This window comes from Trachurus japonicus, chromosome 11, assembly GCF_045865225.1.
Source record: "Trachurus japonicus isolate A0001 chromosome 11, Traja_1.0".
Lineage (NCBI taxonomy): Eukaryota > Metazoa > Chordata > Actinopteri > Carangiformes > Carangidae > Trachurus > Trachurus japonicus.
The window spans coordinates 348,461-366,935 of record NC_140917.1 but is presented as its reverse complement, the minus strand read 5'-3'; the positions used below and the strand labels follow the sequence as shown (position 1 = coordinate 366,935).

The 18,475-nt window shown below is 43.4% G+C and overlaps 1 protein-coding gene and 1 long non-coding RNA gene across 2 annotated transcripts in view; both read right to left on the bottom strand.

Annotated features, from left to right (window-relative positions):
* Positions 1–5,926: 5,926 nt before the first annotated feature.
* LOC146977820 (uncharacterized) lies at positions 5,927–8,418 on the bottom strand. The gene is made up of 3 exons (XR_015036943.1): positions 8,277–8,418; positions 6,672–6,934; positions 5,927–6,149 (listed from the first exon to the last, which is right to left on the bottom strand). It is a non-coding gene; the product is annotated as an uncharacterized LOC146977820 (long non-coding RNA).
* An 833-nt stretch (positions 8,419–9,251) lies between these two features.
* The window catches only part of map7d1b (MAP7 domain containing 1b), a 32,943-nt gene continuing 23,719 nt past the window's right edge, over positions 9,252–18,475 (bottom strand). Inside the window, exons 13-16 of the mRNA XM_085790511.1 lie at positions 17,150–17,297; positions 16,062–16,166; positions 9,460–9,516; positions 9,252–9,371 (exon numbers count right to left, since the gene is read on the bottom strand). Coding sequence (XP_085646637.1) covers positions 9,252–9,371; positions 9,460–9,516; positions 16,062–16,166; positions 17,150–17,297 — 430 coding nt within the window. The remainder of the gene's footprint in view (positions 9,372–9,459; positions 9,517–16,061; positions 16,167–17,149; positions 17,298–18,475) is intronic.

Genomic DNA, 18,475 nt, shown 5'->3' with positions numbered 1-18,475 from the left:
GATGGTTGATGATCCTTACAGCCTGTGGTCTGTTGGTGATGATGGTTGATGATCCTTACAGCCTTGGTGTTGGTGATGATGGTTGATGATCCTTACAGCCTGTGGTCTGTTGGTGATGATGGTTGATGATCCTTACAGCTTGTGGTCTGTTGGTGATGATGGTTGATGATCCTTACAGCCTGTGGTCTGTTGGTGATGATGGTTGATGATCCTTACAGCCTTGGTGTTGGTGATGATGGTTGATGATCCTTACAGCCTTGGTGTTGGTGATGATGGTTGATGATCCTTACAGCCTGTGGCCTGTTGGTGATGATGGTTGATGATCCTTACAGCCTTGGTGTTGGTGATGATGGTTGATGATCCTTACAGCCTGTGGTCTGTTGGTGATGATGGTTGATGATCCTTACAGCCTTGGTGTTGGTGATGATGGTTGATGATCCTTACAGCCTTGGTGTTGGTGATGATGGTTGATGATCCTTACAGCTTGTGGTCTGTTGGTTGATGATGGTTGATGATCCTTACAGCCTTGGTGTTGGTGATGATGGTTGATGATCCTTACAGCCTTGGTGTTGGTGATGACGGTTGATGATCCTTACAGCCTTGGTGTTGGTGATGATGGTTGATGGTCCTTACAGCCTTGGTGTTGGTGGTGATGGTTGATGATCCTTACAGCCTGTGGTCTGTTGGTGATGATGGTTGATGATCCTTACAGCCTGTGGTCTGTTGGTGATGATGGTTGATGATCCTTACAGCCTGTGGTCTGTTGGTGATGATGGTTGATGATCCTTACAGCTTGTGGTCTGTTGGTGATGATGGTTGATGATCCTTACAGCCTTGGTGTTGGTGATGATGGTTGATGATCCTTACAGCCTTGGTGTTGGTGATGATGGTTGATGATCCTTACAGCCTGTGGTCTGTTGGTGATGACGGTTGATGATCCTTACAGCCTTGGTGTTGGTGATGATGGTTGATGATCCTTACAGCCTGTGGTCTGTTGGTGATGATGGTTGATGATCCTTACAGCTTGTGGTCTGTTGGTGATGATGGTTGATGATCCTTACAGCTTGTGGTCTGTTGGTGATGATGGTTGATGATCCTTACAGCTTGTGGTCTGTTGGTGATGATGGTTGATGATCCTTACAGCCTGTGGTCTGTTGGTGATGATGGTTGATGATCCTTACAGCCTTGGTGTTGGTGATGATGGTTGATGATCCTTACAGCCTTGGTGTTGGTGATGATGGTTGATGATCCTTACAGCCTTGGTGTTGGTGATGATGGTTGATGATCCTTACAGCCTTGGTGTTGGTGATGATGGTTGATGATCCTTACAGCCTTGGTGTTGGTGATGATGGTTGATGATCCTTACAGCCTTGGTGTTGGTGATGATGGTTGATGATCCTTACAGCTTGTGGTCTGTTGGTGATGATGGTTGATGATCCTTACAGCCTTGGTGTTGGTGATGATGGTTGATGATCCTTACAGCCTGTGGTCTGTTGGTGATGATGGTTGATGATCCTTACAGCCTGTGGCCTGTTGGTGATGATGGTTGATGATCCTTACAGCCTGTGGTCTGTTGGTGATGATGGTTGATGATCCTTACAGCCTTGGTGTTGGTGATGATGGTTGATGATCCTTACAGCCTTGGTGTTGGTGATGATGGTTGATGATCCTTACAGCTTGTGGTCTGTTGGTGATGATGGTTGATGATCCTTACAGCCTGTGGTCTGTTGGTGATGATGGTTGATGATCCTTACAGCCTGTGGTCTGTTGGTGATGATGGTTGATGATCCTTACAGCCTTGGTGTTGGTGATGATGGTTGATGATCCTTACAGCCTGTGGCCTGTTGGTGATGATGGTTGATGATCCTTACAGCCTTGGTGTTGGTGATGATGGTTGATGATCCTTACAGCCTTGGTGTTGGTGATGATGGTTGATGATCCTTACAGCCTTGGTGTTGGTGATGGTGGTTGATGATCCTTACAGCCTTGGTGTTGGTGATGGTGGTTGATGATCCTTACAGCCTTGGTGTTGGTGATGATGGTTGATGATCCTTACAGCTTGTGGTCTGTTGGTGATGATGGTTGATGATCCTTACAGCCTGTGGTCTGTTGGTGATGATGGTTGATGATCCTTACAGCCTTGGTGTTGGTGATGATGGTTGATGATCCTTACAGCCTTGGTGTTGGTGATGATGGTTGATGATCCTTACAGCCTTGGTGTTGGTGATGATGGTTGATGATCCTTACAGCCTTGGTGTTGGTGATGATGGTTGATGATCCTTACAGCCTTGGTGTTGGTGATGATGGTTGATGATCCTTACAGCTTGTGGTCAGGGTTAGAACCCAGCGGATGAGAAGTGGAGGGATGTCGAGGTGGTAGAGTTTCCTGATCATCTGGTGGTGTTGTGTTGTGTTGAAGGCCGAGCTGAAGTCTATGAAGAGAATGGATGCAAAGGTGCCAGGTGATTCCTGGGCCCAGTATTTTAAACGTGATCTGACAGGATTATCCTGGTCGGATTGGATTAAATCTAGATCTGATCTGAAAACTGGGTATTTCAACACAGATCAGGAGAATCCTGATCCTGAAGATCAGGGTTTCAGCTCTGGTAATCCAATCCTCCCTTGAATCCAGATAAAAGGCTGATTTGGGTATTTCAAAAGTCAAGTCAGATATCAGGATCAACTTGATACCAAAATTTCAGGATCATTCTGATCCCACCTCAGAGGTGGATTTGACTTGGATTGACAATGTCTCAGCTCCACTTTCCTTGATTTTGTTACTCAATATGTTCATTACACTTAATCTAAATTGTTAGTGTTTAAGTTTTAACAAATAATTGAAGTAATTGAAGAAATTTAAAACATGGCAAAAAAATATTGTTTGGCCATACATCCTGAAACTGCTGTATTTATTAATTTAAATCACATTCAAGCACTTTTCAAGCATTTACAAGGCATATTTTCATGCTTCTGATTTAATGAAGACAAATTTGACTTCAAAATAAACTTGAAAATGCATTTTTACAATGCTTGTAAAGTGAATGATATTTTAAAACATGCAGTAATGTATTTCAAAACGTGTTTGTATACAAACTGATTATTTTACTTCATCAAATCAAATGTTATTGTGTGATAAATGAACATACGGTAATCATGTTTAGTGAGAGGCTTCTAGGCTACATAAGGAAGACAAATTAAGAGGAAAGTGTTTCTAATCGGGTCACTGACCAAGCTATAGGCTTATGCTATGAAAAATAATGCAATCACAATTTCAAGCAGTTTCAATGGCTTTATTTCAAGTACAGTTTCAAGCACTTTATTCAAAATCCAAACACCAAGGTTTCCAAGGATTTCCAAGACTCTTGTTGCACTGTTGTCCTTATTAGCAGTGGTAGGCTATTGCTGAGTGGTCTATGGCTGTGAGTGGGCTCTGAAAGTAAAAAGAGACGGTGTATGAGTATATCTTTGTCACAGTCAGAAATAAACAATAGTCACAGAAATGGTCAAAACATGATATCACCAGCATTACTGACACTTCTGAATGAACTGTATTGTTCACGTGCTGTGTAAGTTAATATTACGTTTCCTAATTACTGCAGCAGTGTGTTCTGCAGTGCACACAGCACAGGTAGCCTGCTTTAAAAAGAAAAAAAGTCCCCTGCATAACGTTAATAAACTCTGAACAGATTGGTGTAAGTGTAAAACAGTTAAGGTATGATGTACGTCAGATTAATTCCCTTGTAAATTAAACCAAAGTCCGCAAAATTGATCAACACAGCAGCTACGTCGCTAGCCCGCTAGCTGCTTAACACACAAGTCAATGGAGCCGAGTTAGCTCCCGTTAGCACGGTCGTGGATCAATTAGGGATCGTTACGCTCTCGTTTCAAGTAGGTGACAAATCAAATAGTTGGCTTGCATGATGTGTTGGTTGGCGTTCGTATGGTCTTAAAACCGCTACACGTTAGACGGCAGTAAACTTACACTTTTGACGTGAAAGTCGCGCTCCCAGCTGCTCCTTTGGTGAAGTAGTCCGCCATGTTTCAGATCCGGAGGCGGAGACTTGAGATTTGGAAATCCTTATCCGGCCAGGTATGGATCAAGGTGATCCACCCTGCCAGTGTTTTGAAATACTCAGATAAAGTCAGCAGGATCACCGTGATCCAAGACTGAGAAAAGGAGGATTTCATTATCCGGATTATTCTGATCCAGATTACAAGTTTTGAAATACTGGGCCCAGGTGATTCCAGGTGTTGAAGGAGGCATGCTGCAGCATCCTCCGTCCCCCTGCTGGGCCTGTAGGCAAACTGGTGTGTGTCCAGCAGTGGAGTGACTGTAGTGACTGTAGTGACTGTAGTGTATTTTCCACCTGAACATTTTGCTTTAATATCTTGAATTATCTTGTGTTTTTTATGATGTTTTCTTAGCCTAAAAGTTAAGGGATAGGTTAGAGGTAAGTCACCATTTTGATAGGAACTTCATTTGTAATAAGTAACAGTTTATAGTTAAAATGAATAAATATGAATAAATTCAGATGTTACAAGAGAAAAGGTACACACATACATTTACAGCAAGATGTTTAGATTAGGTGTCTAGCAGTAGTGTGTAAATGTGTTTCTTTTCATCTACCCATCTCTGTGGGTCATAGTTTTTGGGGAAACTTGACACTGTATCTATGTTTAAGTTAGCTTGGTCAAGAGGTTAAATGTCAGAAGGTTAGATTCTGTTTTTAGATCCTGTCTTTGTCTGACCATCTTGGACAGACATATCCTTATATTGGGAGAAGGTGGAGAATTAAGAGAACGTATATAAGGTCAGAGCTTTAGGCCAAGAGAGAGAGATCTCATATTGGACCAGAGATGCTCCACGATTCGGCATTTTTGTACAATGTTCTTCTCGTGTACCCCGCCTCTCGCCCGAAGTCAGCTGAGATAGGCTCCAGCTCACCCGTGACCCTAGTGCAGGATAAGCGTTATAGAAAAAAAATGAATGTTCTTCTTCTTGTAATAAACTCTTTTTGAATGCAAGAAAAGACGTGTCGGCGGTGATCCCTTCTCTTCATCAACACATCAATACACCACATGACTGCCGGCAGGATGGTGTGGAGGATCAGCTTTTCCAGGCATTTCATGATAATGGAGGTTAGTGCGACTGGACGGTAGTGATTTGGTTCAGACGGTGGCTTCTTGGGGACAGGGATGATGGTTGAAGGTTTCCAGATGGTGATGGTGGGTAGGCAAGGCAAGGCAATTTTATTTGTATAGCCCGTTTTTACAAACAGTTTGTCTCAAAGGGCTTTACATGGCATCGTAACAACATCCTCTGTCCTTAGACCCTCACATCCACTGAGGAAAAACTCCATGGAAAACCCTTTTAACAGGGAAAACCAGGAGAAAGCTCAGGGTGAGCAACAGAGGAGGGATCATCACCCAGGACGGACAGACGTGCAATAGATGTTGTTACAGACAAGAAAACAGTTTACAGTTTGTCACAGAATGTGCGAAATATGGAAATGTTAGCAGGAGTTGATGAAGGCAGTCTCTGGTGAGGGGAGGGGGCGGGGGGGGGGGTGGTCAGCTCGATGGGAGGACTGGGTGGCAGACTGGTCCATGGGAAGGAAGGGGAGGCCGGTCTAACAGCAGGGGAAGGGGAGGGAGGGGGGGGGCGATGCAGGCGGCGGCTGGTGCAGAGAGATGGAGCTCCGGTGGATGCAGACCTGTATGAGTCCCAGAAGATGGAGTGAAGAGGGGGGGGGGGGCAGCTCCATGGGGGGGGGGGGCAGCTCCATGGGGGGGGGCAGCTCCATGGGGGGGGGCAGCTCCATGGCACAAAGCTTTAACATAGTAATATATATAAAACATAATAACCATATAGAACATATGAAGACGAGTCCAGAGTCGTTGATGAAGTTTTATTTCACATCCTCGTTACATTTAACTAAACTGTTAAATAACTCAACAAGAAAACAACACACACACACACACACACACACACACTCTCACTCATACACACACATTGTCCAACTGAAGGTAACCATGACGATAATAACGACAGTAATAATAATAATAATAATAACAACAGCCACTGTCAGTTCGGTGTGTGACATCATCACTGTGTTGAAGGTGCAAACGACACGACAACAAAACAAAAGCTGCACCGACACACACACACACACACACACACACACACACACACACACACACACACACACACACACACACACACACCGACACACACACACACACACACTCACACACACACACACACACACACACACACACACACACTCACACACACACACACACAGACACACTCACACACAGACACACACACACACAGACACACACACACACACACACACACACACACACACACACTCACACACACACACACACACACACACACACACAGACACACACACACACACACACACACACACACACACACACACACACACTCACACACACACACACACACACACACACACACACACACACACACTCACACACACACACACACACACACACACACACACACTCACACACACACACACACAGACACACACACACACACTCACACACACACACACACACACACACACTCACACACACACACACACACACACACACACACACACTCACACACACACACACACAGACACACACAGACACACACACAGACACACACACACACACACACACACACACACACACACACACACACACACACACACACCTAATACTTGTTGTTGCATTTCTTATATATATATATACTGTATTTATATATATATATATGTGTATATATATATAGATATGTATGTGTGTGTCAGATGAGTATTTTTTTCCCTCGTTGCCGTGGCAACAGATCAAACACTGTTACATCCCATCATGTTCATCATTTGGCACCGACAGAAGACGAGAGAGGATCACAGCACCTCTGTAGAGAGAGAGAGAGAGAGAGACAGTCTGACAGTTACATAAGGGTTACCGTGGTTACATGAGGGTTACCATGGTTACATGAGGGTTACCATAGTTACATGAGGGTTACCATAGTTACATAAGGGTCTGTTCCTTTAATTAATGAAATCATTTACATTCACTTGTCTTAAAGGAACATTGTGTAGGAATTCCTCCATCTAGCGTTGTGGTTGTATATTTTTCATGCTGCATTCAGGTGAAATCGGGCAGACGGCAGACGGACATAAACAAGCCTCTATGTAAACAATACACGTGACAACATGTTGTCATGGCGATGTGGTATTGTTTTACCGTCTTTCTCTGGACTTCTGTGACTAAAATGACATCTGGTTTGTTAGCGACGGCCGTCTGCCCGACTGCACTGCGTTACCACGGTGACTTTTCACAGACGCCACCTCCACCTGAGCCAAATTTAGCATCGTCTTTATTTCATTTCTCATTTATTTTGTGTAAGAAAACAGGAAACTTCAGTCCAGAAGTAAAACCCTCGTTATTAATCTGTTTCTTCTTTTTTTTGTTCCTCGTTTCAACCGAGGGAGACGGATCACGATTTTATTTTGAAGTTACAGGAAGACGGATGTTGATGTTGATGTTGATGTTGATGTTAGCAGCTTCTGTAAAGGTCAGTGAACAATATAAATATATAAATAAAGATTTAACTTATTCCATCGTAAATATACATGATGGAGAAGAAGAAGAATTGTAAATGTAAGTGTGTGAAAATCTGCGGTGTTGTTGAACGTCGTGTCAAAACACGGAGCAAATCGTCACGATCGTCACACATACAGTATATGTGTGTGTGTGTGTGTGATTCTCATGTCCGCCTGCATCTTATCATGAAAACACACTGCAGAACGGTCAGACTTTGTGCTTTCTTCTTCAAATTTGAAGGGTTAGGTTTAGTCACAAAGGCTGTTTTTTATTTTTTAATAATTTATTCATTTTTAGGCGGACAAAAAATCTTAACTTTCTGCACACTTACTAGACCACTGCTCTGTTCCAGTGATACCTGAAGAGTTTCTGACACTTTCACAAGAAACTCTACAGTGTTCCTTCCTGGCACTAACCCTCATCTATGGACGTACAGTAGTCACAGTGGTTCAGAAGCTACAGATATAATATATACGTATATACTGTATATATATAATAATCTGAGCGTGGAATTCTGTGTTTTTGCTTCAAATCGGGCGGGAGAGGAAGAGGTTAATGAAGAACAGGAGAAGTTACAGAATGTCCCTTTAAGTTCGTCTCACATCGACAGAGCTGATGAGGTCGTGACCTCTGATGACATCATCACGTACCGGCCACGTGCTGCGTCTTCATTGGCCGTTGGCCCGGCTTCATGAGGAACGGCTGCTGTTGCCCCTGGTTACCGCCGCCGTTGAGCTGGATGACCTCTCCGTTGACCGCGACGCCGTTCTGGTGGGGGGGGGTCGGGGGGGCTGGGGGGGTCGGGGGGGCTGGGGGGTTTCCTGCAGCGACGATGACATCAGAGAGACGTTTTACTTGATTTAGTTTTAAATAAATCTGAGTTCACAATATACATTTATGTTATACTATAAATCTATAGAAACATAAATATTATATATGAATATAAATAATGTAGAGATGCACAGATCATTTCAATTCATTCAAACTATTCTTCACTACAAGTAATTACCACCCAGTTCATATCCTCCATCTTTCATCTTCTACTTTCACTCTTCAGATATTGTTTCATCTACATTACTATATATATATATATATATATATATTAGTAATGGTTCAAAAATGTTTTCAAACTGTCAGTTTTAAGTAAATCTGAGTAACTTCAGACTTTTAGTTTCTTCATACTGATCTTCAACAATTCAAGTCATTTCAAACCGTTTCATATTCTTCATATATTATTTCATCTCTTCAAGATTTCTTCAGCAGTTTCTTCACTTAACTCAGCATTAATAGTTTCAACAGTTTATTCAGCTCATTCAGCTTTCAGCATTCAGCATTCACCCAGACTTCCTTCAGGAAATGAATTCTCTAGTCTAGGGGTAGAGATAGATAGATAGATAGATAGATAGATAGATAGATAGATAGATAGATAGATAGATAGATAGATAGATAGATAGATAGATAGATAGATAGATAGATAGATAGATAGATAGATAGATAGATAGATAGATAGATAGATAGATTTATTCAGCTCATTCAGCTTCCAGCAGCTTTCAGCATTCAGCAGCATTCAGCTTCCAGCAGCCTCCAGCATTCCTCCAGACTTCCTTCAGGATGAATTCTCTAGTTTAGTTTCTGAGTTGCTCTACGCTGCAGCTGTTGTTACAACGAGCAGCGGTTCGGTCGTTACCTTTGACCTCTGTGTCCCGGCCGTTGACCTGCGGCGGTGGCGTCGCCGTGACGACTTTCTGTAAACAACAAACACACGTCACCGTGACGACCCTCTGTAAACAACAAACAGACGTCACATCAACAGGAAGTGAAGTGGGTTCAGACCTTCTCTCTCTCTCCCGCGTCGCTACGACGAGTTCTCTTCATGATCTCATCCAGACGCTGCAGCACAGACACACACACACACACACACACACACACACACACACACACACACACACACACACACACACACACACACACACACACACGGGGTTAATCACCTCTGACCCCATGACCTCTGAGCTTTGACTCTACGACCTCTGACCTCTCATATATATACTGTATATACTGACTAGATACACACCGCCTTCTGCTTCTCAGCGTACGTCAACACGGCGGCCATCTTGGTCCGGGGTTTCTGACCATAGACATATAAACGTCTGACCAGCAGTCAGACCAGTCAGACCCTGTACAACACATTTCAGTGTATTTATGCATGTGGGTGTGTGTCTGAGTATGGAAGTGTAAGTTTAATACATAAAAACAAAAAATATAAAAAAAATTCCAAATTTTTGTTGTTGTATCATAACTATATGTCTGACATTTATAATAAACCAAATAGTTGAGAATGGGTTGAATATTCAGTGAGTTGTGGTGATGTTAATGGTTGATAGACCTCTAGTGCAGGAAGTAGACACGGCTTCCCCCTGACCAAGATGGCCGCCGCGTTGACGTATTCCACTCAGTAGAGCTGCATGGGAACGCAGCATCTAGTCAGTATATCTATCTATACTATATACTGACTAGATGCCTAGACGCCTTCTGCTTCTCAGCGTACGTCGACCCTCTGACCTCTGACCTCCGACCTCTGACCTCTGAGCTGGTTCCAGTTCTGGGTGTCGCTGCCCGGTCTGTGACAGCTACGTACGGCAACTCCACTTGGACAAACTTAGTTGAATTGACTTAGGATCACTGCCCTGTAGCGTCGCCACAGACGCTTTATCTTTTTATTAAAAAAAACAAAACTTTCTTAGTGATGTAAACTGTATGGCTGTTCCATGATAACTAGAGGCTGTTCCATGATAACTAGAGGCTGATAACCAGAGGCTGTTCCATGATAACTAGAGGCTGTTCCATGATAACTAGAGGCTGTTCCATGATAACTAGAGGCTGTTCCATGATAACTAGAGGCTGTTCCATGATAACTAGAGGCTGTTCCATGATAACTAGAGGCTGATAACTAGAGGCTGTTCCATGATAACTAGAGGCTGTTCCATGATAACTAGAGGCTGTTCCATGATAACCAGAGGCTGTTCCATGATAACCAGAGGCTGTTCCATGATAACTAAAGGCTGTTCCATGATAACTAGAGGCTGTTCCATGATAACTAGAGGCTGTTCCATGATAACTAGAGGCTGTTCCATGATAACTAGAGGCTGTTCCATGATAACTAGAGGCTGTTCCATGATAACTAGAGGCTGTTCCATGATAACTAGAGGCTGTTCCATGATAACTAGAGGCTGTTCCATGATAACTAGAGGCTGTTCCATGATAACTAAAGGCTGTTCCATGATAACTAGAGGCTGTTCCATGATAACTAGAGGCTGTTCCATGATAACTAGAGGCTGTTCCATGATAACTAGAGGCTGTTCCATGATAACTAGAGGCTGTTCCATGATAACTAGAGGCTGTTCCATGATAACTAGAGGCTGATAACTAGAGGCTGTTCCATGATAACTAGAGGCTGTTCCATGATAACTAAAGGCTGTTCCATGATAACTAGAGGCTGTTCCATGATAACTAGAGGCTGTTCCATGATAACTAGAGGCTGTTCCATGATAACTAGAGGCTGTTCCATGATAACTAGAGGCTGTTCCATGATAACTAGAGGCTAGAACTAGGCTGTTCCATGATATGATAACTAGAGGCTGTTCCATGATAACTAGAGGCTGTTCCATGATAACTAGAGGCTGTTCCATGATAACTAGAGGCTGTTCCATGATAACTAGAGGCTGTTCCATGATAACTAGAGGCTGTTCCATGATAACTAGAGGCTGTTCCATGATAACTAGAGGCTGTTCCATGATAACTAGAGGCTGTTCCATGATAACTAGAGGCTGTTCCATGATAACTAGAGGCTGTTCCATGATAACTAGAGGCTGTTCCATGATAACTAAAGGCTGTTCCATGATAACTAGAGGCTGTTCCATGATAACTAGAGGCTGTTCCATGATAACTAGAGGCTGATAACTAGAGGCTGTTCCATGATAACTAGAGGCTGTTCCATGATAACTAGAGGCTGTTCCATGATAACTAGAGGCTGTTCCATGATAACTAGAGGCTGATAACTAGAGGCTGTTCCATGATAACTAGAGGCTGTTCCATGATAACTAGAGGCTGTTCCATGATAACTAGAGGCTGTTCCATGATAACTAGAGGCTGTTCTGTTCCATGATAACTAGAGGCTGTTCCATGATAACTAGAGGCTGTTCCATGATAACTAGAGGCTGTTCCATGATAACTAGAGGCTGTTCCATGATAACTAGAGGCTGTTCTGTTCCATGATAACTAGAGGCTGTTCCATGATAACTAGAGGCTGTTCCATGATAACTAGAGGCTGTTCCATGATAACTAGAGGCTGTTCCATGATAACTAGAGGCTGTTCCATGATAACTAAAGGCTGTTCCATGATAACTAAAGGCTGTTCCATGATAACTAGAGGCTGTTCCATGATAACTAGAGGCTGTTCCATGATAACTAGAGGCTGTTCCATGATAACTAAAGGCTGTTCCATGATAACTAGAGGCTGTTCCATGATAACTAGAGGCTGTTCCATGATAACTAGAGGCTGTTCCATGATAACTAGAGGCTGTTCCATGATAAAACAATAGAATGTCTGTTCCCTGATAACTAAAAGGCTGTTCCCATGATAAACAAGAGGCTGTTCCATGATAAATAAGAGGCTGTTCCATGATAACTAAAAGCTGTTCCATGATAACTAAAGGCAGATTCCATGATAACTAGAGGCTGTTCCAAGATAACGTAGAGGCTGTTTGTTCATGAGTAACTAGAGTCTGTTCTGTTCCATGATAACTAAGAGGCTGTTCCCATGATAACTAAAGGCTGTTCCATGATAACTAGAGGCTGTTCCATGATAAAAACGGCTTTTCAGATAAAAGAGGTGCTTTGTTCCAGTAGTTAACTAAAGGCATGTTCCATGATAAACTAGAGGCTGTTTCAATGATAACTAGAGGCTTGGTTTCCATGATAACTAGAGGCTTGTTTCCATGGAATAACTAGAGCTGGTTCCATGATAACCTAGAGGCTGTTCCATGATAACTAGAGGCTGTTCATTGTAACTAGAGGCTGTTCCATGATAACTAGAGGCTGTTCATGAATAACTATAGGCTGTTCCATGATAACTAGAGGCATGTTCCATGATAACTAGAGGCTGTTTCCATGATAACTACAGGCTGTTCCATGAAAACTAGAGGCTGTTCCATGATTAACTACAGGCTGTTCCATGATAACTAGAGGCTGTTCCATGATAACTAGAGGCTGTTCCACATGATAACTAGAGGCTGTTCCATGATAACTAGAGTGTTCTGTTATCCATGATAACTAGAGGCTTTTCCATGATAACCAAAGGCTGATCCATGATACACTAGAGGCTGTCCCATGATTTAACTTAGAGAGGCTGTTCCATGATAACTAAAGGCTGTTCATGATAACTAGAGGCCTGTGTGTTCCATGATAACTAGAGGCTGTTCCATGATAACTAAAGGCTGTTCCATTAAAACTAACAGCTGTTCCATGATAACAATAGGCTGTTTCCCATGATAACTAGAGGCCTGTTCCAGATAACTAGAGGCTGTTCCATGATAAACTAGAGGTGTTCTGTTCCATGATAACTAGAGGCTGTTCTGTTCCATGATAACTAAAGGCTGTTCCATGATAACTAGAGGCTGTTCCATGATAACTAAAGGCCCTGTTCCATGCATCAACTAGAGGCTGTTCCATGATAACAAAAGGCTGATCCATGATAACTAGAGGCTGTTCCATGATAACTACAGGCTGTTCCATGATAACTAGAGGCTGTTCCATGATAACTAGAGGCTGTTCCATGATAACTAGAGGCTGTTCCATGATAACTAGAGGCTGTTCCATGATAACTAGAGGCTGTTCCATGATAACTAGAGGCTGTTCCATGATAACTAGAGGCTGTTCTGTTCCATGATAACTAGAGGCTGTTCCATGATAACTAGAGGCTGTTCCATGATAACTAGAGGCTGTTCCATGATAAACTCGAGGCATGTTTCCAATGATAACTAGAGGCTTTTTCCATGTAAAACTAAAGGCTGTTCCATGATAAACTAAAGGCTGTTTACCATGATAACTAGATGCTGTTCCATGATAACTCGAGGCTGTTTCTCATGAATAACTAGAGGCTGTTCCATGATAACTAGAAGTGGCTGTTCCAAGATAACTAGAGGCTGTTCCATGATAACTAGAGGCTGTTCCCTGAAAACAGAAGATGTTCCCTGCTAACTAGAGGCTGTTCCATGATAAATAGAGGCTGTTCCATGCTAAACTAAGGGCTGTTCCATGATAACTAAGAGGCTGTTTATGATAACTAAAGGATGTTCCATGATAACTAGATGCTGTTCCATGATAACTAGAGGTTGTTCCCTGATAAACCAGAGGCTGTTCCATGATACCTAGAGGGTGTTCCATGATAAACTAAAGGCTGTTCCATGATAACTAGAGGCTGTTCCATGATAATAGAGGCTCTGTTCCATGTATAACTAAAGGCTGTTCCATGATAACTAGTGGCTGTTCCATGATAACTAGAGTCTGTTCCCTGAAAACTAGAGGCTGTTCCATGATAAACCCTAGAGGCTGTTCCATGATAACTAAAGGGCTGTTCATGATAACTAGAGGCTGTTCCATGATAACTAGAGGTTGTTCCATGATAACTAGAGGCTGTGTTCCATGATAACTAGATGTGAAAACAGAGGCTGTTCCATGATAACTAGAGGGCTGATAAATTAGAGGTGTTCCATGTAAAATAGAGGCTGTTCCATGAAAAACTAGATGCTGTTCCATGATAACTAGAGGCTGTTCCATGATTCATAGCGGCTGTTCCATGATAACTACAGGTTGTTCCAAGATAACTAGTGGCTGTTCCATGATAACTAGAGGCTGTTCCATGATAACTAGGTGTTATTGAAAAAAGAGGCTGTTCCATGATATCTAAGAGTTTTTCCATGATAAATAGAGGCTGTTCCAAGATAACTAGAGGCTGTTCCATGATAAATAAAGACTGTTCCATGATAACTAGAGGCTGTTACAAGATAACTAGCGGCTGACCATGAAAAAAAAAGGCTGTTCCATGATTACTAGAGGGTGTTCCATGATAACTAAGGGCTGTTCCATGATAACTAGAGGTATGTTCAATGATAACTAGTGGGTGGTTCATGATAACTAGAGGCTGTTCCATGATAACTAGAGGCTAGTTCCATGGTAACTAAAGGCTGTTCCAAGATAACTAGCGATTGTTCCATGATAACTGAGAGGCTGTTCCATGATAAACAGAGGGTGTTCCATGATAATTAACGGCTGTTCCATGATAAATAAAGTCTGTTCCATGATAAATAGAGGCTGCTCCATGATTAACTAAAGGGTTCGGTTAAACTAGAGGACGTTTATGATAACTAGAGGCTGTTCCATGATAACTAAAGGCTGTTCCTTGATAACTAGAGGCTGTTCCATGATAACTAGAGGCTGTTTCATGATAACTAGAGGCTGTTCCATGATCAACTTGAGGCTGTTCCATGATAACCTAGAGGGCTTGTTCCAAGATATAAACTAGAGGCTGTTCCATGATAACCAGAGGCTGTTCCATGATAACCAGAGGCTGTTCCATGATAACTAAAGGCTGTTCCATGATAACTTGGTGTTGTTTTGATAATAGAGCTGAGCCATGATGTTTCCTGATAATAGAGGCTGTTTCATGATAAATAGAGGCTGTTCAACTGAAAAATAGAGGCTGTTCCATGCTAACTAGAGGCTGTTCCATGAAAATTAAAGGCTGTTCCATGATAAATAGAGGCTGTTCCAAGATAACTAGAGGCTGTTCCATGATAACTAGAGGCTGTTCCATGATAACTAGCGGCTGTTCCATAGTAAATAATGGCTGTTCCATGATAACTAGAGGCTGTTCCATGATAACTAGAGGAGTTCCATGATAACTAGAGGCTGTTCCATTATATTAACTAAAGGCTGATCCATGATAACTAGACGATGTTACCATTATAACTAGAGGCTGTTCCATGATAACTAGAGGCTGTTCCATGATAACTAAAGGCTGTTCCATGATAACTAAAGGCTGTTTCAAGCTAAACTATAGAGGTTGTTTATAATAACTAGAGGCTGTTCCAAGATAACCAGAGGTTGTTCCAAGATAACCAGAGGCGTGTACCATGATAACCAGAGGTTGTTCCATGCTAAATAGAGGGTGTTCCATGCTTAAATAGAGGCTGTTCCATGATAACTAGAGGCTGTTCCATGATAACTAAAGGCTGTTCCATGATAACTAGAGGCTGTTCCATGATAACTAGAGGCTGTTCCATGATAACTAGAGGCTGTTCCATGATAACTAGAGGCAGCCTCGCCCTGTGCTGACCCTGAGGCCTAAGGGGCAATAAGTCTTTGTGTTGTCTCACCCTCTTCCTCTCCAGTCGTTCCTGCTCCTCCTTCTGGAAGTGTTTCTCTCTCTCCAGACGCTGACGCTCCGACTCCTCTCGGGCCGCTGCCTCGGCCTCCTCCCTCTGGACAACAACAACAACAACAACAACAACAACAACAGGAAGTAAATGTCACATGGTTCAGTGCAGAGATATCTACACGTAGCTGCCTCCTCTGATGCTAACCCTAACCCATTGGAACGGACCGTCGCCGCGGCAGCCATCTTGGGGGGGAGGTGAATGTGTTTTGTTATGTTTTGTTTTACCTCGTTCGTGACAAGCATCATGACGTCATCTATGGATTTATTATAGAGAGCCTCAGCAGAAGCAGGAAGTAACGTCGCCATGGGAACTCAACTCTGAAAAAGTCTCCATGTGAGTGAACGGGACTGAAAGTTTTATTTCGTGATCCGTTTGAATTGTGCCATGAGAAAACTCTGTCCTCTACCTGTTTAAAACATCACGTTTCATGAAGAGAAACCAGCAGTTTGTTGTAAAACTGTTGTAGAATAAAACTCCTTAGAGTCCATAACCATGGAGACTCCAGGTGGTGTAGTGACGTCACCATGGCGACCACATGGCGTCCTTCCTTTCCCACTTTTCGCACTTCCGTCTCACTTCAAGCAGAATGGAGCTAGCCTAGCAGTCTGTCTTAGAAGTGTTTTTATTATTATTACAAGTTCATAGAATGTCCTCCGGTACGACATGTGCTGTTGTTGGATGCACAAACAACTCAAGGAAAGTTAAAGATTTTATGAATGGAGCCTGTAACGACAATAAAGCCAATCGCAAGAGTTGTGGATGTCCGGTTGCTACGTTAGCCGCTAGCTGTTGCTACGTAAACAACCGACTTCCGGGGTGGTGTGACGCAATGGATCATGGGAAAATAAAGTGGTGAATAGATACAAGGAACTCCCTCCCAAGATGGCCGCCGCGACGATGTTCCTGACAAGCCCGATGTGGCATCTACGTGTATCTATCTATGGTTCAGTGTCAAACAGCTGCTGCTGTTTCCATGGCGACTGGGATGGAGACAGTCAGCCTGTCTCCATGGCGACGGGTCTGACCTGTCTCTGCAGCCTCTCCTCCTCCTTCTCCTCCTCCTCCCTCTGAGCTTCATCTCTCCGTCGCTGCTGCTCCGCCATGAAGCGAGCTTCCTCTTCCCGCCGCCGCCGCTCCTCCGCCTCGCGGGCCGCCGCCTCCTCCCGCAGCAGCCTGGTGATGTCACAGTGATGTCACAGTGATGTCACAGTGATGTCACACATGGAGCAAACAACACACAGTTTTATCCACCGGAGAACGACGCTGGGTGTCGCCATGACAACTCCATTCATTACATTTTGGATTAACGTTAGCTGGGCTAACCATTAGCTGTTAGCCGTTAGCTGGGCTAACCGTTAGCTGTTAGCTGTTAGCCGTTAGCAGTGTCAATAAACAATAACTCAATCAACGGCCCAGCGGATATCCTAGTTCCAACATGACTGAGCTAACTGGAGTAGTTTCATGTCGTGTCCCACAACGGGAGGGTTTTAACAGCTGACGTCCTGCTGTTAGCTTAGCTACTGCTGTTAGCTTAGCTGCTGCTGTTAGCTGTCAGCAGCAGCAAAGCTAACAACTACGATAACCATGACTAATTACAAAAACGTGCACACAGAAGTGGTGGTGTTTGTTCAATAATTAGTTTTCTCTACTTAACAAACATCAGATTTAGTCAAAACGGTTTTGGCAGCCCGGAGCCTCCACATGTGGTACCTACACCGGTGGCTAACGCTACCAGTTAGCCGCTCGCTAGAACTGGTGGCTAACGCTACCAGTTAGCTGCTAACGCTACTGTCACTACCCGATTTGTGAAGCTCCGTACGGCAACTCCACCTGGACAAACTTAGTGTAATTGACTTAGCATCGCTGCCCTGTAGCGTCACCACAGACGCTTCATCTGTTTATTTATTAGTGATGTAACTGAGGGTTGGTTGTGGTGGTATGAAAACAGGAACAGAGGCGACTTTTAGTGTTTACTCTCGGCCTCATCACCATGACAACCACAAACAATCACAACTACCACAACACTCACTGAATAAACGAGTCTGCTGCGGCTGTCTTATGACGGACGTCTGCGGTTTTTTTTTGTTGGTTTTTTTTAAATCATTTTCACAGCACCGTATTTTAAATGTACAGAACTTTAAGCAGACTTCCGCTTGTACGCAGATCGGGCAGCGCCCTGATGAAGTTTGTCCAAGTGGAGTTGCCGTAGGCAGCGGTCCAAGATGGCGGCCAGCCTGCGCATGCGCAGACCAGTTTAGTCACAAATCGGGTAGTGACAGCTACCAGTTAGCCGCTAACGCTACCAGTTAGCCGCTCGCTAGAACTGGTGGCTAACGCTACCAGCTAGCCGC